Source organism: Podarcis raffonei, chromosome 5 (assembly GCF_027172205.1).
Source record: "Podarcis raffonei isolate rPodRaf1 chromosome 5, rPodRaf1.pri, whole genome shotgun sequence".
Classification (NCBI taxonomy): Eukaryota; Metazoa; Chordata; class Lepidosauria; order Squamata; family Lacertidae; genus Podarcis; species Podarcis raffonei.
The window spans coordinates 93022668-93046095 of NC_070606.1; the positions used below are offsets into that span (position 1 = coordinate 93022668).

Here is a 23428-nt window from a genome sequence, read left to right on the forward strand (position 1 = left end):
GGTAGGGTAGAGTTGGCCCTCCAGATGTTGTGGCCTTCCAACTAGTGAAGCTTCATGCTCCAGCACCAGGGGGCGGAGAGCAGGCGGGGCGGGGCATGCCGCCTGGGGGTGTGGCATGCCGTCTGCAGGGGCGTGGCGCCCAGCGCGGGCATGGAGGCAGCCACGACGGCACCCCATTGGGATTGCGCTGCCAGGGGCAGTGCGCTCCCCCCCCCACTCCTCTTCCTCCGCCACTGCCTCCAACTCCCAATCAGACCCAGGCAGCCTGATCAATAGTCAGGGATGCTACCAGCTGTAGTCTAGCAACATCTGGGGTCTGGAGTCAAAGGTTAGGCAACTCTGATTTGGGGCCCTAAAGATTTAGCTTGTCATGGAGGAAACCAACAAGCCTGCAAAGAACAGAAGGGTTTGAAAGCCATTGATCTATATGATACTCTATGTTGGCTAAAAGACACACCTCATAACCTGTAATTGCTATCTGATGCATGGAGTCATTCGCCGACTTGATGATATCAATCACGGTGGCTAGAGCTTCCTCCAGTTCAGCTGTGCCTTCTGAATTCTTGCTGCATTTCAACATTTCCTGTTTTTGAAATGGATACAAAAGACAGACTGATTATGCCCGAGGAGACCTCTTTAACATTTCCCGTCACAGAAACATCTTTAGGCACAGATTTGTGGCAGTAGGTTGAGTGCATTCAAAGCAACCGCTCGCTGCCGTGGAATTTACCTTAGTATAGCCGCTTGTCAAGTTTTATTTTTCAGCTTGAACGGCGAGTAAAATCTCGTGTTTCTGCACTGGATCAGAAATCCAGGGGTGCAGATGAGTGCTAAGATTCTCCTTGCCATTTTGGCAGGCCGGTACAATCAAGAGGGTATATGCACGCTAAAATAAATGATCACTTGGGTCAGGGTCATCTTCTGCCATCTTGACATTATATTCCATGAAAAATTACTGAGGATACAGACCCAACCCTCGTCTGATGAATGGGCACAGCTAATGCTGCATCTGAAGCCCCAGAAAGGGAGACTTAGTCTGATCCAGCATCACCCTTCTTATAACCTTATGAAATTGCTGAACCCCCTGTAAATTGCGGTAAATGCATCTGTCTGGTCAGATCTGCAAAGGACATCATTCCACCAACGAGGGCAAGAGAGCAAACTATTATTTATTATGCCACTTTAAGTTGGTGTTCGGGCCACTCCCTTTTCTGACCCTGGTGCTCACCTGTTTACGAAAAGTCCACATTTGCTGGTTGCCAGGTGAGAAGACAAAGACATTTGCGTCTCATCCTCCATCAGCTCAGTAAGTCTATGTTTGCTCACATTTCCCACTGCTCTATGGGATATTATAAGCACCACAATACCCCTAAGTAGGAAAGGTATTTGCAATGCATGCTTCGCTACAGAGGCACAAATGGCCTTCGGGGAAATGAAACAAAGAACACCATAACAACCAATATATATTTTTATATCAAACACGCTGCTAGCAAATAAGTAGGGACTCTGCTTGCCTGGTTAGTGTAGCACAATAGTACTAAAACTATTTTATTCCTGCGCAGCAGGGGGTTGGACTAGATTGCCCTCAGGGTCCCTTCCAATTCTACGATTCTATTATTCTGACTAACTTAAATACATCTTTCACACTCAGGAGGTGAACTAGAAGGTAGTATGAGCTGAAACGATTTATTTTACTCATTTGTATACTGCCCTACGCCCATAGCTCTTGGGGCAGTTCAAAACACAAAGTTTCACAAAACACAAAATACATTAAAAAAATTAAAACAATTAACAATACTAAAGTATACAAACTAATGAAAAATGCACTCCCCAACAAAGTAAGAAAGAAAAGAGGAAAGCTTCCTCCTCTTTTTCCTTATGGGTAGAAAAGCAGTTTGGGTGCATGTGTCTGGTTCTTCTTTTCCATTTTAAAATAATTTGCTTTGCAGATATACAAAAGCCACTGAACCAAAGATTTCAGTTAAAACAAAGATAAAAACGTGTTGTGATAGATCAGGGGTTAGCAACCTAAGGCCCATGGGCCGGAAGCAGCCCACGGAGGTCGTTTGACTGGCCCACGAGCCACCCCTGAACTGAGCTGCCTGCTTGCGCACTGCGCTAAACTAGCACAGCGCGGCGCCAGAAACCACGTCTGCGGAGACGCAGATACCGAAAAATGCAGGCTCTCTCTCACACACGATCTGGCCCATGCAGGGATCTCCACGGGACCGATCCGGCCCAGGCAAGATGAACCTTGCTAACCCCTGTGATAGATAAACAGGGAAAAGCTAGTAGTGGGGGATGAATTGGTAGAAGGTTTCCTTATCACTACTGAGCATACTAATCAAATTCACATTCAGTTGTATATTCTAGTGAGCAAACATTAGTTCCCAAACAGATGGCAGAAAAGTTTCAAATGCTTTTGTTGAAAATTTGATTTTTTCTCCCTCTCTGTATATGTTGAAGAACCAGGAGAAATGGCTAAAGATACCCCAACCCCACTGCCATTCCTGTGCTCAAACAGATACGTCTCCCACAGCAGCAATCCTTTGTTTAAAAAAGATAAAAGTATTTACTCATACTTAATCTAAGCACAACCTGATTGGACTCCTAAGGACTCCTGATTAAGTGTTTTAGCTATGCAATGTTGAATCTTAACTCTGTTCTCTGTCCCCTTTATTATTGTTATTGGGGGTTTTTAAACCACTCCACGAACCAAGAACTTGTACAATGACCACAATTGAACCATATGTTGTAGAGATTACTGCAAATTTGTTATTTTTGTGATAGACAAATGGCACGAGAAGATCTGGTCTATTTATTTGTATCATTTCTCATTCTACGATCCCTGTTTATAAAGCCCAAAAAAGAAGTTTGTTTGTTTGTTTAAAGATAAAAGTATTTGAAGACGATTCACAGGTAATCTGTAGCTCGGCCATCAGAGCCCAAGGCTTCACGTTGCTGCAGTTCTGTAGGCAGGAGCAAGCAAGGTTACTGCCATAGAGAAAAGGAGGAAGAGAATACAGAGGCAGGATGAGGCCATGAACAAGGGTTTAAAGCAGTGGTTCCCAATTAGCTAAGTACCGCAGACCCCCTGATCCACTACCCAGGCCTCTGCTTATTGGCAACTTTTTGGCAAAGTTGTTGAGCTTTGCCCAGACATTCTCAACGATTTTTGACAATTCCAGACATATTTCCGACGGATGAATCCTGGTTATATCCAGGAAATTCCAGGCGTAGGGCAGCCCTATCTCACAACAAACATGGCACAGCTGTCCTGGAAGTATTTGCACCCACCCAAGGTCAGCAAGGACCAGTCTGTTAGAAGGAGCAGCGATACCCTGTGACATAGCATTGCTAGAAAGAAAAGTGGTGGTTTTAGCTACTCAGCGAGTGCTTTCGGCTCAGCCTCTAAAGCAGGCATCCCCAACCTGCGGCCCTCCAGATCTTTTGGCCTACAACTCCCATGATCCCTAGCTAACAGGACCAGTGGTCAGGAATGATGGGAATTGTAGTCCAAAACATCTGGAGGGCCGAAGGTTGGGGGTTCTTGCTCTAAAGCCACGAGTCCTTTTTCACACACCCCAAATCCCAGGCCCAATCTACATGCTAATCCTCAGTTGTGGGGTCGCAATGCTTAAGGTGTTCCAAATCTGCAGTAAATCCAAATTAAGCAGGGAAATAATACAGAAGAGCATTTTGACGAGGGCAACATCACGCACAAAACCTGCAAGCGCGACCAGTGCTAAGTCCATCATAAAATCCCACATGGAACTGCACAGTGTTCTCGGGTACCATTATCTGACACCAGCTTTCCCCTCCCCTTCAAGGTTGAGCAGTCATAGGATTCTGTGGGCCGGCTGCAGAGTAGCTGAAGACAAGCTGAAGACATACCTTCAACAGCAGCTGGTACTTGGTAATTCTCTGGACTGGCTTCAAGAGATAAGCGTCAAGCGAGAGTTTTTGGTCCAGTTTTCGCTGGCACTCCTGGAAAAGACAAAGCAAAAGGTGGGGATGAAAGGATGCCAGGTTGTTCTTGTTGTTTTGCCAATTTGCCGAAAATCCGCCCGGACTCAAAATGGCTGCCCGATACCCGGACGGGTCTGGGAAAACCTAAACGTATGGCAGTCCTAAACACAACGGTCAGGACTGAATTACAGTTTAATGGTTTTTATAAGTGAGAAGCTTATTGTTTTTATGAGGTAAACATCCTTTCCGGTTCACAAACACAGATGTCCTTTGGTAGCTTTCAAAATGAGGTTTCATGCAGCTTACAATGATACAATTCAAATTATGTCTCCGTGTCTTTGAAGCATAATTAGGAACTAGATTTACATTAGCCGACGCTAGAATCTTGTAAATATATCTTAAAGGGCCCATTAGGACAATCATTCCCTTTTAGCAACAGTGTCCAAATGCCTGTTTCGCAGGCTGTAAGGACTATGTTTGTCTGTCCCAAGATTGATGCTTAGAGTGTCTCATGGTTAACAGCAAGAATGGCTTATTCCAAAGTTCCTCATCATTTATCCCAGATTAGTTAAGATCTCTGATTCATTTACGCTATTTTTCATGATTCCAGCAGAACCCATTGAGAAAATATAATAATAATAATTTATTATTTATACCCAACCCATCTGGCTGGGTTTCCCCAACCACTCTGGGCGGCTTCCAACAAAAGATTAAAAATCCATTAAAACATAAGTCATTAAAAACTTCCCTAAACAGGGCTGCCTTCAGATGTCTTCTAAATGTCATATAGTTGTTTATTTCTTTGACATCTGACAGGAGGGCGTTCCACAGGGACGCCGAATCCATTATCACAGAACCCATTATCAGAGTTGTGGGAACATGGAGAGCAGGCCCATGGCCTATTTTAAAGATCAGGAGCTAGTGGGTACCCTGTGAAAAGAACGTGATCAATTCAGAAAACATCATGTCCCTTATTTCTAAGGGTTCGTATTCTCATTTTAGGCTTCAACAGAGTTTGGCCCTATAGAGATAGGTGGCGCCATAATTAAAATGGATGTCCTCCTCAGATCATTCACTAGAACAGGGATGGAAAACCTGTGGCCTTCCAGTCGTCGTGGCCTCCAACTCTCATGAGTCCCAGCCAACATGGCTAATGGTCATCACCGATGAGCAGAGCTGTATTCTAGCAAAATCTGCAAGGCTCCTCATCCTTGCACTAAAATTGAAGTGGATTTTCTGTTTCCTTCTTCAAAAAACTGGATAACTCTCTTTGTGCACAACCTTTGGCTGTATTGGCTAAGGCTGATAGGAATTGGGCAACCACTATCATCTGGAAGGCTTATTCCAGTGATAATGTAAGGTTGACTAAGAGTGAATAAATAGCCCAAGCTAAAAGTACCACCTCTCTGTATCTAAGGGACGTGATAACAGCTCCAGATATCAAAAGGACTGCCTTTAAAACATGATCCTTTTTGAACAATGTATTCGCCATCTAAGGATCCACCCTCTGGGTCACCATCTACGAAGGTTAAAAGGGCAGTCACCATCTACTAAACACTTTTCCAAAAGAGGGTGCGTATCCTGTAAGGGATGAGGGAGGTCGGAGCCTAGAAGTTGGGCTTTCCCTACACCTCCATTGGACATTTAAGATAAACATGGCTTTGTTTATAGCTTTTATATCTGGCTTTATAACTCTGGGACTTCTGGGACATATGATCGTAGAAAACAAATAATTCCTATGTGGAAAATATAGGGTGGAGGAGAGGAAGCACAGCAGAGCAGAGGTTATTATCAACCTTTTTATTCGACCGTCAGTCAGAAAAAAGTACATTTGTCAATACACAGTTAAAACATCCAGGAAGATTTTAGAACTTAGCCAACACTAAAATGGGCTAAACAGCCCCATATCAATACAGTCAATTATAGTCTTGCGACGCTTAAAAGCTAAAAAAAGAAATTTGGCCACCAAGGAAGGTATAGCTCTAGTGACATTATTCAGCAAGTGTAAAACCTGGTTTTCTCCGGGTAGGAAGCTAAATTGACATAGGAGTGGGTCTATAAAATTTTGTCTAAGCTCTGCATAACAAGGGCAAGTCAAGAGAATGTGTTCGGTGGACTCAACCACACCCATGGCACAATGACAGGTTCTCTGGGCATATGGTACTCCCCTATACCTTCCCCACAATATCGCAGAGTCAAGGACATTTAATCTAGCCGCTGTAAGAAGTCTGCGGTATTCCACATAGTGGATTTCTGCAAGGTAGGGAGCTGGTATGGTCCGATAAATCTGGTCCCCTAGAAACATCCCTGGTTTTACCTGGGCTATGTCCTCTTGTCTGGCAATGTCACTCAGTCTCCGGGAGATCACAGCTCTAGCTTGATTGTACGTCATAGACTCAAAGTAAAGGTGAGACAATCCGCAGGATTGAACCTCGTTAATGACCTCCCTTTCGCACGATGATTGGAAATCGTCCCTCAGTATCAAGGGGGCAATACCCACTGGTTTAAAACAAAGCTTGAGCCATAGCCAGAGCTTCGTCTTCAAGGCCACATACCGTAGAGCTTGCCAGCCGACCTCTAATCTCATAACCGCACCCGCTACCGAGGGGGGAATCCTAAGGATGGCTCTAAGGAATCGCGTTTGGATAGAATCCAGTTTCAAAAAATCCCTACGGGAGCCTAAAGAAATGCCCACCAAAAGAAGGGGGAGGACTTTCATTTGAAAGAGTCTCAAAGCTATCTTCACTGATTGAGCCTGATTCTTAGCATATAGAGATCTAATCTGGGTGGCTGCTTTAGATGCATTAGTTGTTATATAGTCTCTATGGGCCAGAAAAGACCTATTTGACCGTATTACTTGTCCCAGATATTTAAAGCAGTTAACCTGCTCTAGGGGGATCCCGTTCATCGACCATCGATGGAGTCTCGGTTGGGCAGAGAAGACCATGATCTTGGTCTTAGCATAGTTGGGTTGGAGCTCATGCTGATCACAGTATTCATGTAGAGCTTGCAACATTCTCCTCAGTCCAAGAGGGGATCTGGCAAGAAGTGCGGCGTCATCCGCATACAGAAGAACATTCAGAGATCAGCCTGCTAATTTGGGGGGGTGGAAAGCATCATTGGCCATGTGAGTCACCAGTGAATTAATGTAAAAGCTAAACAATGCTGGGGCCAATAGACAACCCTGTCTTACCCCTCTAGTGGTGGTAACAGGGTTGGAGACTAGGCCTTTATTGTCTAGCCTGATTCTCAGAAAGGTGTTTGTATGGAGGCTGATAATCAGATGAAGGAGACGACGATCAATCTTTGTAGCAGCCAGTTTTGTCCATAGCTGCTTTCTAGAGATTCGATCAAATGCCTGCTTAAGGTCAATAAAAGCCACATGAAGAACCTTTGGGGCTTTGCTGGCATACTTTTCTGCCAGGTGATTCAAGGTTAATATTTGGTCTGTGGTAGATCTTCCAGGGCGAAAACCCGCCTGTTCATCGGCAATGATATTGTCGTCCTCCATCCATTTCGGTGTTGTGTATTGAGTCAAAGGATTTTATATCTGTATTATTATTGTCTATATGTGCATTAGGGTAAAGTAACTGCCTTTTGGTTCCAGAGGGTACAGCTACTATTGGTTCATTTAAGCTGCTGTATTTGGATCCTCTGTCTTATTGGTTTCCTCCAAAAGGCAGGACTGTGATTGCCTGATATTGTTCCCTCCAAAATGTATGCCTTCTAGCTAGTTCCCTGTCCCTATAAATGTAGCTCTCCCCTCCTCAGTTCTCAGTCTTGTTTGCTTTAATAAAGAAGTGTTACTACAGAACTGTCTCCAGCATATTATGTCAAGAGAGCTGAAATCACAAACCCCACGTCACAACAACTGGCGACGAAGGTGGGATCCGGAATGCTGAGGAGCGGTTAAACGCAGCCCTGCCTCAGAGTCCGGATTGTAGCTAAGAACAAGACTCACTGGCCAGCTGAAAAGACGACCCTGCCCACAGGACAATGGAGAGTCCAAGGGTATTGGAGCCCTTCCAGCCATCAGAGCCCCACACGTGGGAAGACTACGTCGAACGCTTCGAGTTCTTCGCAGTGGCTCAAGGGATCACCGATGCCAGCAAAAGAAGGGCCACATTCCTGAGCTACTGTGGGCCTGAGACCTTCAAGCTGGCCAAGGCATTGCTTGCTCCAGCGAAGCTGAGTGAGACACCTCTCGAAGATATTCTTGCCTGCCTGACAAGCCATTTGGCGCCTACTGAGACCAAGATGGCCCGGCGGTTGGAGTTTCATAAGAGGCAGCAGCGTGCTGGGGAGTCTGTATCTGCATTCCTAGCTGAACTGCGGAAGCTCGCTCAGCACTGCGACTTCAAAGATCTGGAAGAGACTCTCCTGGATCGGTTTATCGGTGGTCTGAGCAGCAAGAAAGCCAGAAGACGCATCGTGGCTAAAGAAGAGGTTACCCTTGCTTCAGCCTTGAAGGAGGCCACCGCCACGGAGAATTATGAAAGAGAGGAGCTTGATGCCAGTCGCAAGGCCCCTAAGCCACAGATAGAAGTTGCGCATGCCATGGAGGAGCTAGAGGCTACTTCGAGCCAAAGCCCAGTCCGTGGGGTCGAGTCAGTGCGTCAGGCCTGCACAGTGCACAAAGAGCACCGAGGCAGGTGCCCTGGTTGTGGCGGAAACCATGAGCGGAAGAGTTGTCGTTTCCGGGATGCTATGTGCCGGACGTGCGGGAAGACAGGTCACATCGCCAGGGTCTGTAGATCGGCGGCGTTGGGAGCGACAGGAGCACCTAGACTGGAGCATCGCAGACCGCCCATGGCAAACCATGTTCTAAAGGACTGCCACTACGTAACGGAGATCAACGGGAGGGTCGTGCAGTTTCCAGCGCAAGGCAAGGCACACGTCAAGGTGAAGATTGAGGGTCAGCTGTGCGACATGGAGGTGGACTCCGGATCTGGATTCACTATCGTGTCGGACCAGACCGCGAGGACATTCTTCCCCAGGGGTAAGTTGCCCCCTCTATAGCCCTTCCCGGCAACTTTGCAGTCATACTCAGCGGGCTGTATCCATGTCATGGGAATGTGTGCCGTGAAAGTACAGTTCCGGGACAAACAGGCGGTACTCAAACTGGTGATTGCGAAGGGCAGTCGCCCCAGTCTCCTGGGCACTGTCTGGTTCCCCGCCCTGGGACTGAGTATATCAGGGCTTAATTCAATCCAAACCTGCCCTGAGATGAGCGAGGCATTATGCAAAGAATTTGCTGGTCTCTTTAATGGGAAACTGGGTTGTTATAAAGGGCCCCCAGTTGACTTTGAATTGGACCCTGGGGTGGCCCCAATCCGACTCAAACCAAGGCGAGTGCCATTTGCACTGCAACCCAAGATCGAAGCAGAGCTGGATAAATTGGTCAAGCAGGGAGTTCTCTCACCCGTGGACTCTGCTAAGTGGGAGACTCCAATCGTCACGCCCCTTAAAGCAAATGGGGAAGTCAGGATCTGTGCAGATTACAAATGTACTATCAATAAGGCACTCAGGGGAAACTCATACCCCATTCCAGTCGTATCACATCTGTTGGCTAAACTGGCTGGGGGCAAGGTGTTCGCCAAAATTGACCTGGCACAAGCTTACCAACAGCTGCCAGTAACCCCACAATCAGCGGAAGCACAGACTATTGTCACACATAAAGGGGCGTTCAGAGTTAACAGATTACAATTTGGAGTTTGTGTGGCCCCAGGGATTTTTCAAGGGCTCATGGAACGCCTGTTAAGAGGTCTGCCGGGGGTCTTGCCATTTTTTGATGATGTTTTGATTGCTGGAAAAGACCCACAGGAACTGGTTGCGCGTGTCCGTGCAGTGTTGCTCAAGTTCAAGGAGGTGGGGTTGCAACTGAAAAAGGGAAAATGCAGTTTTGGGGTGCCAACTGTGGATTTCTTGGGGTTTAAAATTGATGCATCAGGCATCCACCCCACAGATGCTAAGATTAAGGCCATCATCGAGGCACCACGACCACAGAACAAGACGGAGTTGCAGTCATTCCTGGGACTTATTAACTTTTATCATTCGTTCTTACCCCAGAAAGCTTCAGTAGCTGAACCATTACATAGACTGTTGCAGAAAAAGAATGTGTGGCGATGGGGGCAGGGGCAGCAGAAGGCTTTTGACTCCTTGCGAGGAATGCTGAGTAGCAGGAGCGTCCTTGCTCATTATGATGAGTCGAAGCCGCTGGTCCTGGCATGTGATGCCTCTCAATACGGCCTGGGGGCGGTGCTGAGTCATAGGGAACTGGATGGGTCGGAAAAGCCCATCTCTTTCTATTCCCGTACGTTGTCGCCCACGGAGCGCAACTATGCTCAAATTGACAAAGAGGCGCTTGCAATTGTGGCAGGAATCAAAAAGTTCCATGATTATGTGTATGGTCGCCATTTCTCCATTGAAACGGACCACAAACCACTGTTAGGGTTGTTCAACCCAAACAAACAAACGCCACAAATTCTCTCCCCCAGAATGTTGCGTTGGTCTATATTCCTGAATGGGTTCCAGTACACCTTGACCCATGTGCCGGGGAAACAGTTGTGCCACGCTGATGCGCTGAGTCGATTGCCCCTTCCTGGCGGGAGCAATGAGGATCCTGCTCCAGCGGAGCACATAATGATGCTGGAAACACTTCCGGGGGCTCCTGTAACGGCTACTGATATAGCTGAGAAAACGAGGAAAGATGCTGTTCTCTCCCGTGTGCTCACTTGGGTGGGGAGGGGGTGGCCTGGTGGTCCGCATGAAGACAAATTCAGGCCTTATGCGACAAGGCAGCACGAGTTGTCCATGCATAAGGGTTGTCTCCTGTGGGGAGATAGGGTGATCATCCCAGCACCACTGAGAAACAGGGTTCTTGAGACGCTTCACATGGGACACCCGGGAATGGTCAGGATGAAGTCGCTAGCCCGATGTTATGTGTGGTGGCCTGGAATGGACCAGAACATAGAACAATGGGTACGAACATGCAAGGCATGCCAAGAGGTGCGGCCAGAAGTGGCCAGAGCACCAGTTCACTGGTGGGAGCAGTCCAGATCTCCCTGGAGCCGGCTGCACTTAGATTTTGCTGGGCCATTCCAGGGGAAGGTCTTTTTGGTTATCGTCGATGCATATTTCAAGTGGTTAGAAGTGGCGATGGTCCCTAGCATGGCATCAGCTGCCGTAATCAAGGTGTTGAGGCAGCTGTTTGCAACCCACGGGTTACCTGAGACCATTGTATCAGATAATGGGGCAGCTTTTGTATCCCAAGAATTCAGGGCATTCTTGGCTGATAACTTCATAAGAGGGGTCACATCCGCGCCCTTTCACCCATCCTCCAATGGGCAGGCTGAGCGCATGGTAAGAACAGCCAAAGAATCCATTGCGCGCTTAATGGAGGGTAACTGGTCAGCTCGCATCGCGCGAATGTTATTTTTGCAGCATGCGACGCCGTGTACTGCGATGGGCAAGTCGCCAGCTGAGCTGCTCTTGGGTAGAAGACTGGTAACGGTGCTGGATTATGTCCACCCGGATAAAATGCCAAACCGTAATTCAAGAGCAACCCCCCAGGCTGAGGCTGACACAACAAGGTATCTCGCCCCTGAAGATCTGGTCTGGGTGAGGAACTATTCACGAGGTTCGCGGTGGGTGGCTGGTGTGGTCACCCGGACTAGTGGACCTGTGTCCTATTATGTGACCTTGGAAAATGGGCAAGTTTGGAAGAGACATATAGATCAGCTGAGGCGCCAGGCGCTCAGCAGGGAGGGGTCAGATAATTCATCCCTGGCTAATGACGCAGAGCTGCAAGACCAGAGTGAAAATGGCCCAGAGGTGCAGTCAGCAGGGGCTTCAGCAAATGAACCAAGGTCTGCTAGTCCTCAGGATGACGAGGTACAAGAAGGGGACCCTGCGATGTCTGGGACTCCATCTGTTCCTGACGAAACCCCTATAGCACCCCCCCTACCACAGGTAACATCCAATCCAGAACCGGCAACACCTGTTGTCAGGAGATCAAGTAGAGTTTGTAGGCCCCCACAGTACCTGAGAGATTACGTCTGCGGTGCTCACTAGGGGGGGAGGGGTGTTGTGTATTGAGTCAAAGGATTTTATATCTGTATTATTATTGTCTATATGTGCATTAGGGTAAAGTAACTGCCTTTTGGTTCCAGAGGGTACAGCTACTATTGGTTCATTTAAGCTGCTGTATTTGGATCCTCTGTCTTATTGGTTTCCTCCAAAAGGCAGGACTGTGATTGCCTGATATTGTTCCCTCCAAAATGTATGCCTTCTAGCTAGTTCCCTGTCCCTATAAATGTAGCTCTCCCCTCCTCAGTTCTCAGTCTTGTTTGCTTTAATAAAGAAGTGTTACTACAGAACTGTCTCCAGCATATTATGTCAAGAGAGCTGAAATCACAAACCCCACGTCACAACACACATGAAGAACCTTTGGGGCTTTGCTGGCATACTTTTCTGCCAGGTGATTCAAGGTTAATATTTGGTCTGTGGTAGATCTTCCAGGGCGAAAACCCGCCTGTTCATCGGCAATGATATTGTCGTCCTCCATCCATTTCGATAGTTTGTTTAGCAGGTACCCCGAGTAAATCTTCCCAATGACATTTAGCAAGCTGATTGGCCTAAAGTTGCTCGGCTCTGTACGTGGGCCTTTCTTATGTATTAATACAATCAACGCAGAGCTCCAGCTTGAGGGAAATTTTGCTGTTTTGTTTATATGCGTGTAAAGTGCTGCTAAAAGTGGGATCCACCAATCTTTATTTGCTTTGATGGCATCAATGGATATAAGGTCATCACCGGGGGCCTTGCCTGCTTTAAATCGATCTATGAGGGTTTCAACTTCAGGGCATGTAACTGGGTCCCAATCGGGCAGTGCTTCCGGCTCCACCGTATCTCCGCAGGCATCATGGGCTGCATACAGATCGGCGAAGTATCTTTCCCAAGTATCCGCTGAGATGTGGGGTTCTATTCTTGCAAGCGGCCTACCCAGGTATCTGGAAATTAACTGCCAAAAAGAGGCTGGATTTCTATTCTCTGCAGCTATCAAAAGGTTGTTCCAATTGTTTCTTTCTGCCTCGAGCTTCTTTTCCTTTAGTAGGGCTTTGTAACTTCTCCTGAGGGTGATAAGGCGGTTATTTGGCATGGGGTCATTTGATGCTCTGTATGCCAACCATTCATTATACAGATGATTCTTGAAGTTTTTGCATTCCTCATCGAACCATTTTTTGTGGAAAAACTGTTTACCATGCTTTGTGGGGGACCGAGCTAGTGTTGGTTTTAGAAGTTCTACTAGATCGTCATATATTGGTAGAGGCTCATCCGCCTGCATAAGGGAAGCCCTTTTTATTTGGAGCTGATCAGACCAGAGAAGTTCGTTCAACTGCTGGGCCGAGTTGGAGGTCCATTTAAGGGCTGTAGGTCTTATCTCCAGATGATCATTTGATAGGTGCACAAAGGAGTGCCTATCAAGTTCGTCAGCCAGAGTCAAGGAAATTTCTAGAGGGAAGTGATCACTCTCCAATCTTATAGCCACCTTAAAGCTGGATATTTTTGGGGTAAGGTCGGGAGATATCCATACAAAATCAATAGTGGATGCACGTGAGCCTGACCAATAGGTGAATTCGGCAGGGTAGTCCGAGCTGACTGCCCCATTTAGCAGAAGGAAATTGAGGGCCAGCAAGGTTTGCCTGCATTTGAAACCTGCGTAAGTGGCTATGTTATCTTTGAATTTCCTTGGTAAAAGATCTGTAGTCATAAGAGGTGAAGAAGGATACTTGTTAAATTTAGAGAATAAGATTTGGTCAGTATGTGACAGGCGTCCATTAAAATCTCCCGCCAACAGAAAAGTGGCTTCGGGGTATTTATCAAAAAGCATTTCCAATGTCACTTGGATTTCCTGCCATCTCAGATCAACCAAATTTCTCTTATAAATTGGACATAAGTAGATATTGATCACTACTATCGTTTCCTCTGCTGTTTGCAACTTTATAATCAGCATGAGTGACGACTGGATGTCGATTTTTTCGGCCTGAAGATTTATGGCTAAGGAAACAAAAGTAGCCAAGCCTCCTTGCGGTCTACCATGTGATAACGAGTTCTGCGTGGCATTCAGGTAGAAGCCCTTGTATCCTGTTAGATAGAAGTCCTCACAAGCCCATGACTCTTGGAATAGAAGGATGTGGCTGCCATTTATATAGGCAACAAATGATGGATCTGTCAGTTTGGATTTAATACCAGCCACATTCCATGATAGTAGTGTAAGAGGCCGCTTTGTGTTTCCCTCAAGTCATGATTTCTCTTGCGTGGTTAATCCTGGAGAATCCAAATGGGGGTGCACGCTGCGTGAAGGGGCAGTAGGGTGAAAAAAGGCAGTGATTTTTGATTGTTTGCATTTCAGGTTCAAGTTGTCACATGTCACAGGAGCAGCCAGTGGCTGGGGCGAATTTATAGATCGCTGTAAGAGAGAATCTTGATACGAGGGGGTGTTACTAGCCGACAAGTCCATAGACTCGTCATTTGCCGTATGCTCTGTAGTTATAGGAGTTGTGCCTTGAGGATCAACGCTTGTTGATGGGTAAGCACTATTTAAGACAGAAGAAAGACATCCTTTTCGGTTAGCTTCCAGTAGCTTGTTTAGCCTTGCCACTGCCTCAGTGTTTGTCCAAAGGGCTACTGGATCTCCCAGTGTCTCTTGCATCGTCATGGTATCAGCACAAGGAATGCAGCCATTTTGAGGATTGGAGATCGTTATCGCTGCAGCGGGGTCCACATGGGCTTGTGTCTGCCAATCTTTAGGAGCATCTATAATGGCCAAGGCTGGACCCGTCAAAGCTCTACCCCTTAAGGCAGTCCCTTCTAGCTGGTGGGATGGTCGGCTAGTAAATCGTAGGGAGGGGTTCATAGGAAGGGTCTGTTGCTGCGAATTCCGGTCATAATCCTCAATCCTCCTTGTAGGCCGGCTAACCAAATTTGCTGAGTTTGGGATTTTCCCAATAATGCCCCTACAGTTGTTAAAGAAGCATCTTTGTGGGAAGATTCCATACCAGTTGAGGCGATTTTGAAGTTTGCTCAAAAGTGCAGGAAGCCTGGGAGAGTCGAACTTGAGCAACAAGCTTGAGCAACAAGCGCTTAAATTTTGGAGTCTCTGGCAGCCATTCTAATGATAGGAAATCAGATTGTTAGTGAAGCTCATTAAGGAGATTTATGGCGCTGACTTTGCAAGCTTCCACAGGGTGAGTTCCTGGCGTTATCATCAAAACATTATCGTGCCAACTTCCAGAGAAAAATAGGAGCGGAGTAACTTACAGCATGAACTGGAAAGGGGAGCTCCGGCAAGCGCGTCTTACTTTGTCGCCATCTTGGCCCCTCCGGAGCAGAGGTTATATTTTCTGAGAATCCTCCGGAAAAACAATCTCTCAAAGGACCTGTTGATGGCATTTTCTATAGCACTGTGGAGAGCGTATTAACTTATGGTCTCTGTGTGTGGTTTGGGAGCTGCACAGCCAGGGAAAAAACAATGTTATCCAGGGTTGTAAGGACTGCAGAGAGAATAATTGGGTGCACTCTTCCCACCTTAGATCAAATCTATGCTGCCAGGTGCCATAAGAAAGCGACAGAGATAGCACAGGATAGTACGCACCCCGGAAATGATCTATTTCAGCTTCTGCCTTCTGGAAGAAGGTATAGGGTGATAAAGGCCAGGACTAGCCGCCTGAGAAACAGTTTCTATGCAAATGCAATTCTGGTTCTAAACGCAGCATTTTAAGTGTATTTTATAGTATAGTGTATTTTATAGTATAGTATAGTGTATTTTAAAATGGGGTTTCAGAGTTTTTTTGGGTTTTTATAGTATAGAATACTATATGGGATTTTAGAGTTTTTAGGGGTTTTTTGAATGTTTTATGTAGTTTCTCAATTTCATTGTTCTGTATGGGACAATGACAATAAAGATATCTATCTATCTATCTGAAGAAAGGAATACTGTCAGGCTTCAGGGAATCGACTTCTCCCCCCCACACACACACACCATGGCAGTAGATAAGAAGATCAAATGAAAGGAATGTTTTACCACTTAGAATCTTTAATAATCACAGCGAGAGAACAAAGAACACATCTCCTAGAAATGGTGGTCCCTCCCTCCTCCGTCCCTGTCAATCTACGTCACTTCTGGGTCTTGTAATCTGAGCTTGTACCCTCTGCGCTTTCTGTTCTAACACTTTCTGAGCTCTCTGTGCCTTTGGAGAAGGGGGGTGAATGCTGTACGGAGACTGTGAATCTGTTAACTCTCTCTCTTTTTTAGTGTTTCTTCTGCTAGCTGTTCCCCACCCAGTATTTCCCAGCTTCTGCCTTCGGAACTATGCCCCTCTGTAAACCACTGCTCCAAATCTATACTGTCCTCCTGCTCCTGGGAAGATTCAGGAGCAGGGGGAGGGGGAGGCTCCCATCATTCTTCCTCGGTGCAGCCCTCTTCTGCACGATCCCTGACAAATATTGTGTTTTGAGGTGTGTGCGCTTTGGGGTCTATACATTCCTTCTGAAAGCTGAGAAGCCTTGTGGAACAAAGTATGTCCCTATGTAGGAAGGACAGAGGTTCAAAGAAGCAAACAAGGATGAGATGATATCTTTCACGCAGGCCTCTTCCAGACTGTGGCTATTTTGCAAGTGGGATTTAACTCAAACCAGCACATTTAGGGTGTGTTATTAAGTTAGATTCAGCACTCTTGTGCAAGAAACTTGCTTTCCAAAAAGAAAAGGGGAGACCTTTTTGCGATCAGGAAAGTGCACTTAAAAGTGTGGGATAACAAGTTATTGCTGCAAGCTCGCAAACAAATCAGAATGAATTGTCAGGGAACTGCCATCGGAGAAGCAGGAGGTGAAAGGGCTCACAGAGGCTGAGAGAGACTATTCAGCTGGGGAGGGAACCAGCAGGGGGAGAGGTGGAGGAGTTCCAAGGGAAAGTGAGTCGGAGGGAGGGCTCAGAGACACTTCCAGCGAAAATAGTGGGGAGGTTTCAGGACCTCCCATAGGGACACCTACTCCTCGCCGGAAACTGTCACGCCGAGAGTCCAGAAGACGCGTTTCCGTTAAGGAACTTTTATGCTGGAAGAAGTTCCGTAAACGCCCACTGTCCGATTCTACGAGCGACTGATGGAGCCATGCTTAAGGAGCTCCGTCACAGACAGAGGTTTGTGGACTTAGCCAAACTCTGAGGGACTAGGATTTTACGCACAAGCAGCTCACCATCCCATCACAGCAATCGGACAGTCCCTGAAAGCAGCTTGTGCAGAGAGGCATCATGAGCAACCCAGCCGGAGCCGGGGGAGCAGGAGGAGCTGGAGAGGGTCCAAGCCTGGAAGAAAGGTACAGGGTGTTGGAAGTCCAGCTAGCGCTGCAAACGGCGAGGCTAGAGGAAAGGAGGGCGCAGGATGCAGAAAAGGCAAAAGGCGCTACACTAGCAAGAAAGATGCCAGGATTGGTGCAGAAGTTTGGGGGGGACCCCAGGAACTATCAAGCCTTTAGGACAGAGATGCAGTATGCTCTCGAGCTGCAGTTTGACGACTTTCCCGACGAGGCATCGCGAGTGGCGTTTGTGGTTGGCCATCTCGAAGGGGGGGCGAGAGACTGGGTTAGACACCTGATGGCAGGGAATAGTGAAATGCTGAAGGACACGAGGAAGTTTTTTCGCGCCATGGATTTGATGTTTTCCAGCGAGATTGAACAGGGACTGGTGCGCAGACAGTTGATGGCTTGTAAACAGGGGAGCCGATTGGTTCGTGAGTACTGGACTGAGTTTACAATGCTGATACATAAATTGGGGTGGGACCTATCGGCGGAACCCATTCAAATGCTTTTTGAAGAGGGGCTTTCTTCGGCGGTGAAAGACGAACTTTCCCGGGTGCCCAGGGCGGAGTCTATGGACCAGCTGACCAAATCAGCGCTGACCAATGGAGCGCGCCAGGAGGCGAGAGCCTTGGAGAAGCGGGAAGGGAAAGGAGAGCGTTGGAGGGATTTCCGCATTCCAGAGATTCCGGAGCCAAATTTCCCGCCAGGAGAGCCGATGGAAATTGGAACAGCGCGCGCGCGCGCAGTTTCAAATCCCAGTGAAGGGAGGAAGAAGGAGGGGAAGAGCACCAAGAAATGTTATCTCTGCCAGCAGCCAGGTCACTTTGCCAGAGTCTGCCCGCAAAGAAAGGAATGGCAAGGGATGGCGGGAGCTGTTGGGGGGAAGGAGGAGGGAGTCCAGGAGCCAGTAAAAGCCAACGCCTGGCTGCCACCGTCAGGGCACAGCAGCCAGGCCAAGGAGCAGTAAAAGTGCCCACACCGGAACCTCCAAGACCAGCCCTAGTAATAGAGGTGTTGCTAGAGCTGGCAAACGGATACCCACTAAAGACAAAGGCGCTGTTGGACTCAGGCAGCTCCTGTAATTTTATGAGTAAGGAGTTTGCAGCTGAACACCAGATACAGATACTCCCTTTAAGTAACCCCCTGCAGGTGACCACGATCGATGGGAGGGAGCTGTTGGGAGGAGAAGTTAGCCTACAGACCGTCCCAATGGTTATGAGGGTGGCCAGGCACACCGAAAGGATAGCGTTCAATGTGGCCACCCTGGGAGGGGCTCCCGTTATTTTGGGAATGAGCTGGCTAGCGTTGCATGATCCGCTAGTGGGCTGGCATCAGAGAGTGGTCTCCTTTGGGTCAGCACATTGCCTGGAACACTGCAAAGAGGGAAAGGTGCCGGAAGAGGCAAAAGCCTTTCTAGCAGGGACGGAAGTGGCGGACAAAGGGAAGGTGCCCAAACAATACGCTGACCTGAGCAAGGTCTTCAGCGAAAGGGAAGCAGATAAACTACCACCGCATAGAGCCTTTGACTGCCAAATTAACCTGGTCCCTGGAGCCCAGCTCCCCGTGGGCAAGCTGTACGCCATGTCAGACAGGGAAATGCAGGAGTTAAGGGAGTTTATTGATAAAAACCTGAAGAGGGGCTTCATCAGAGAGTCCAGAGCGGTGGGGGGGAGCCCAGTGTTTTTTGTGGACAAAAAAAACACGGATAAACCCAGGCTTGTAGTGGACTACCGGGCCCTAAATGCAGTGTCAGAACCAGTGACTTTCCCCATGCCCAGAATTGATGACATTTTGACCAGGGTGAGGAAGGGAAAGATATTCACGAAACTGGACCTGAGAGGGGCATACAACCTGATACGAATAAGGAAAGGGGATGAATGGAAAACCACCATGTTCACCCCTTTGGGGGCTTTTGAATATTTAGTTATGCCCTTCGGATTGCAATCAGGCTCAGCATGTTTTCAATCGTTCATGAACCATGTCCTGGGACCTCTGCTCTACAAGAATTGCGTGGCCTTCCTTGATGACGTGTTGATATATTCAGAGAATGAGGAGCAGCATGTAAAGGATGTCAGGGAAGTGCTGAGCCAACTGCAAGCAAACCAGCTGTGGGTGAAAGTGGAGAAGTGTCAGTTTCACACCAAGGAGGTGGAATTCCTGGGGTACCGCTTATCAGACAAGGGATTAGCCATGGATCCAGGCAAGGTCCAGGCGGTGCTGGAATGGAAGACACCGAAAACGAAAAAGGATGTGCAAAGGTTCTTAGGGTTTGGGAACTTTTACCGAAAATTCATCAAGAACTTTGCCCACTTAACGGCTCCCATCACGGACTGTCTCAGCAGCAAGAAGAAATTCGTTTGGACGGCGGAGGCGGAGCAAGCATTTGAGGAATTGAAAAGGGCATTCGCTTCGGAAGAACAGCTCCTGCATGTGGATTTACAAAAACCCATGAGAGTGGAAACTGATGCCTCAGACCGGGCGGTGGGGGCGGTGCTGCTTCAGCCGGGGAGGAATAAGTCGGAGTGGAGACCGTGTGCCTTCTTTTCGCGTAAGCTGAACAAATCCGAGAGGAACTACACCGTATATGACCGAGAACTACTCGCCATTCACGAAGCGTTCCGGAGATGGAGACATTTACTAATTGGCGCACAGCATAAGGTGCAAGTGTGTACGGACCACAAGAATTTGGAGTATTGGAGAACGGCACGAGTGCTCAACCAACGACAAGTGAGGTGGGCCCAGGAGTTCTCCAAATTCCATTTTGAAATTTGCTATGTGCCAGGTCCAGAAAACATCAGAGCGGACGCTCTCTCACGCAAACCTGAATATTTGGAGGGGGAGGGAGCGCCTGAAGAGAGACATATCATCCCAGAGGACCGCTGGGTGTGTGGGGCGGCCTGGGTGGGGCAAAGGGAACTGGTAGAGGGAACGGTAAATGATGAATACGCCCAGAATAAGCTCAGAGGTTTAAGGAGAGAGGGAAAAGACCCCGGAGGTTTTGAAGAAAGAAACGGGGCATTGTATTACAAAGGGGCACTATATATACCCGAAGGGGAATTGAGGGGGAGAGTACTCAAACAGCTGCACGACAACCCCACAGCGGGGCATTTTGGGCAACACAAGACCATGTGGTTGGTGACCAGGGAGTTTTGGTGGCCCAAGGTGAGGGAGGATGTACGGGAGTATGTAAGAGGATGTGACCAATGCCAGAGAGCCAAAGGAGAAAGGCGGGCGCCAGCGGGGTTATTAGAACCGTTACCCACACCAGAACGACCGTGGGAGGCGGTATCGATAGATTTTATGACTGATCTGCCTAAATCCCAGGGGAAAACCGCCATACTACGTAGTAGACCTGTTAACTAAGATGGGTCACTTTGTAGCTTGCTCACATGCAGTCACGGCGGAAGAGACAGCGAAATTGTTTGTAGAACATATTTTTAGGCTGCATGGCGCCCCCTTGAGGGTGGTCTCCGACAGAGGGAAACAGTTCACGTCCAGGTTCTGGAGGAAACTTATGAGCTTGCTGCACGTAGAGGTCAACTTTTCGACTGCCAGGCACCCTGAGACCAATGGGCAGGCGGAGAGAGCAAACGGTATCCTCCAACAATACCTGAGGTGTTATGTCAATGACAGAGAGAACGATTGGGTCGAAAAGTTGGCGCTAGCGGAATTTGCCTACAATAATGCGGAGAATGTGTCTACCGGGATGAGCCCCTTTTTGGCTAATTATGGGTGCCACCCCAGGGCGTTTCCAGGGGGAGGAGGGGAGAGATGGAGTGTCCCGGCCGCCGAACATTTTGTAGAAGAAATGGAAGCGATCCATCGTCAACTCCAACTCAACTTAGAAAGGGCCAAAGAAGAATATAAGAGGCAGGCAGACAAGAGCAGAAGGGAAGGTGAAACCATCAGGGTAGGGAGTCAGGTCTGGCTGTCAACCCAAGGGTTGCCGTTCAAGGGGGGTTGCAAGAAATTGAGACCCAATAGATTGGGACCATTTGAGGTCATCCAACAGGTCAACCCAGTGGCTTTCAGACTCCGGTTACCGAACCACATGAAACTGCACCCAGTATTCCACAGGTCATTACTGTCACCATATAGGGGGGAAGGTGAAGGGGTATCCACACGGGGGCCAGTCTTAGAAGAAAGGGAAAGCAGCAACCATGTGGCGGAGATCATCGACTCCAGGTGGAAGGGTAATCAGGTGGAGTATTTGGTCGCGTGGGAAGGGGAACCGGAGTCGGAAAACACCTGGGTGACGGCAGAGGAGGTCAGTGACGAGATCTTGATCGAAACGTTCCATCAAAGGTTCCCCAGGAAACCTCAGCCAGTAGCGAGGTTCCGGAGGGAGTACTTTGGCACCACCGACGATGAGGAGGAACTGGAAGGATTCAGGGAATCGGAGTTGGAAGAAGGAACAGACTCCGATGAGGAGGAGTACTTGGAAACCGGAAACAGCAACCGGTGGAGGGAAGTGTTCGAAACTTCGGAAGATGAGGGAGGTTCTTTCAGGGGTTTTGCTCCCTCGCCTCCCGCAGAGGAGGGGAGGGAAGGGGGTGAAGGGGGCCCTGGAGGGGAGGTGGATGTCAGGGAACTGCCATCGGAGAAGCAGGAGGTGAAAGGGCTCACAGAGGCTGAGAGAGACCATTCAGCTGGGGAGGGAACCAGCAGGGGGAGAGGTGGAGGAGTTCCAAGAGAAAGTGAGTCGGAGGGAGGGCTCAGAGACACTTCCAGTGAAAATAGTGGGGAGGTTTCAGGACCTCCCATAGGGACACCTACTCCTCGCCGGAAACTGTCACGCCGAGAGTCCAGAAGACGCGTTTCCGTTAAGGAACTTTTATGCTGGAAGAAGTTCCGTAAACGCCCACTGTCCGATTCTACGAGCGACTGATGGAGCCATGCTTAAGGAGCTCCGTCACAGACAGAGGTTTGTGGACTTAGCCAAACTCTGAGGGACTAGGATTTTACGCACAAGCAGCTCACCATCCCATCACATGAATGCTCAATAAATGGCAGACGTCATATAATCTCTTTGCAAACTTTGTGCAAACAAATCAATAAAGATGTCGTTTGACAGCAGCCTCCATAAGAGAAAAGGGAAGGTGTGAGCTTAGGAAGGACAGATGAACCCGCTCAGCAGTTCTTTCCCTCTGTAGGGTTTATAAGCACTTGGTTCAAGAGTATGAGCTTAATGAATACAGAAATAGGAGAAGCCTGTGCAAGCTTGACTGCCTGGACCTAACTGCCTCTGTGTGTGTGTGTGTGTGTGTGTGTGCTTTTAATGTATTTTTCTTTTTCTTGGTTTTAGTGGGTGGGTGGATGGATGGTTGGATGGATAGTAGTTTGTAAGCCTCTCTGAGTTGCCTGCAACAAGAAACAGCATCTAGTAAATTTAAATAATAATAATTATAATAATCCCTACCTGAAAGAAGAGGCTGTCTCCACATTGTCTCCAGAGAGCTTCCGACCGTGGCTTGTTTTGACAATATTTCTCATATATTTGGAGATCTTCTTTCTGAATCAAAAAGAAAGCAAATGTTAAACGACAAAAAATAAGCAACCGAACATCTTCTTTCCCAAATTCTTTATTAAATTAGGTGATTTGTATACCACTTCATATTTCAAATGAAATCTGCAAGGAATGGGGGGGTGTCATAATTCTGCCTGCCTTCTAACCATGGTTAACAAATAGGAAACCAGGCTGAGGAACATGCGCTTCCTCTGCACGGCCCCTCCAGCAGACTAATGTCTTCTCCCCCGACCTCAGCTCTCTTTATAAAGTCCAGTGTCAACCACGGCTAAGGCTAACCAGGGTTCCCCTTAATTCAGATCTGAACCACATTCATATCAAAATTTCAGAGCTGTTTGAGGGGAAATCGTGGCAGCCTAGATGCCACTTTCCAAACTACACCAAACAGGTTTGTGGTGATGTTCCCGGCATGTTCACCCAAAATAATTCTTAATCAGCCCGCATTTGCAGCACACATTTAAAGCACCACTATAGCAGTCATTTCTTCGGCCAAAATGGGAACTAGAGTTTACCATTGGCGCTACAGTGGTACCTCAGGTTAAGAACTTAATTCGTTCTGGAGGTCTGTTCTTAACC

At 47.9% G+C, this 23428-nt stretch overlaps 1 protein-coding gene across 12 annotated transcripts in view; it reads right to left on the reverse strand.

The window, feature by feature from the left end:
* The window catches only part of MCF2L2 (MCF.2 cell line derived transforming sequence-like 2), a 228299-nt gene that overhangs the window by 43545 nt on the left and 161326 nt on the right, over positions 1-23428 (reverse strand). For all 12 annotated transcript variants that reach the window (XR_008330737.1, XM_053390639.1, XM_053390647.1 and 9 more), the window contains exons 19-21: positions 22745-22837; positions 3895-3987; positions 458-583 (exon numbers count right to left, since the gene is read on the reverse strand). Coding sequence is in view for 11 of the 12 variants with exons in the window: in XM_053390639.1 (XP_053246614.1) it covers positions 458-583; positions 3895-3987; positions 22745-22837 (312 nt within the window). In the remaining variant the exon portion in view is untranslated. The remainder of the gene's footprint in view (positions 1-457; positions 584-3894; positions 3988-22744; positions 22838-23428) is intronic.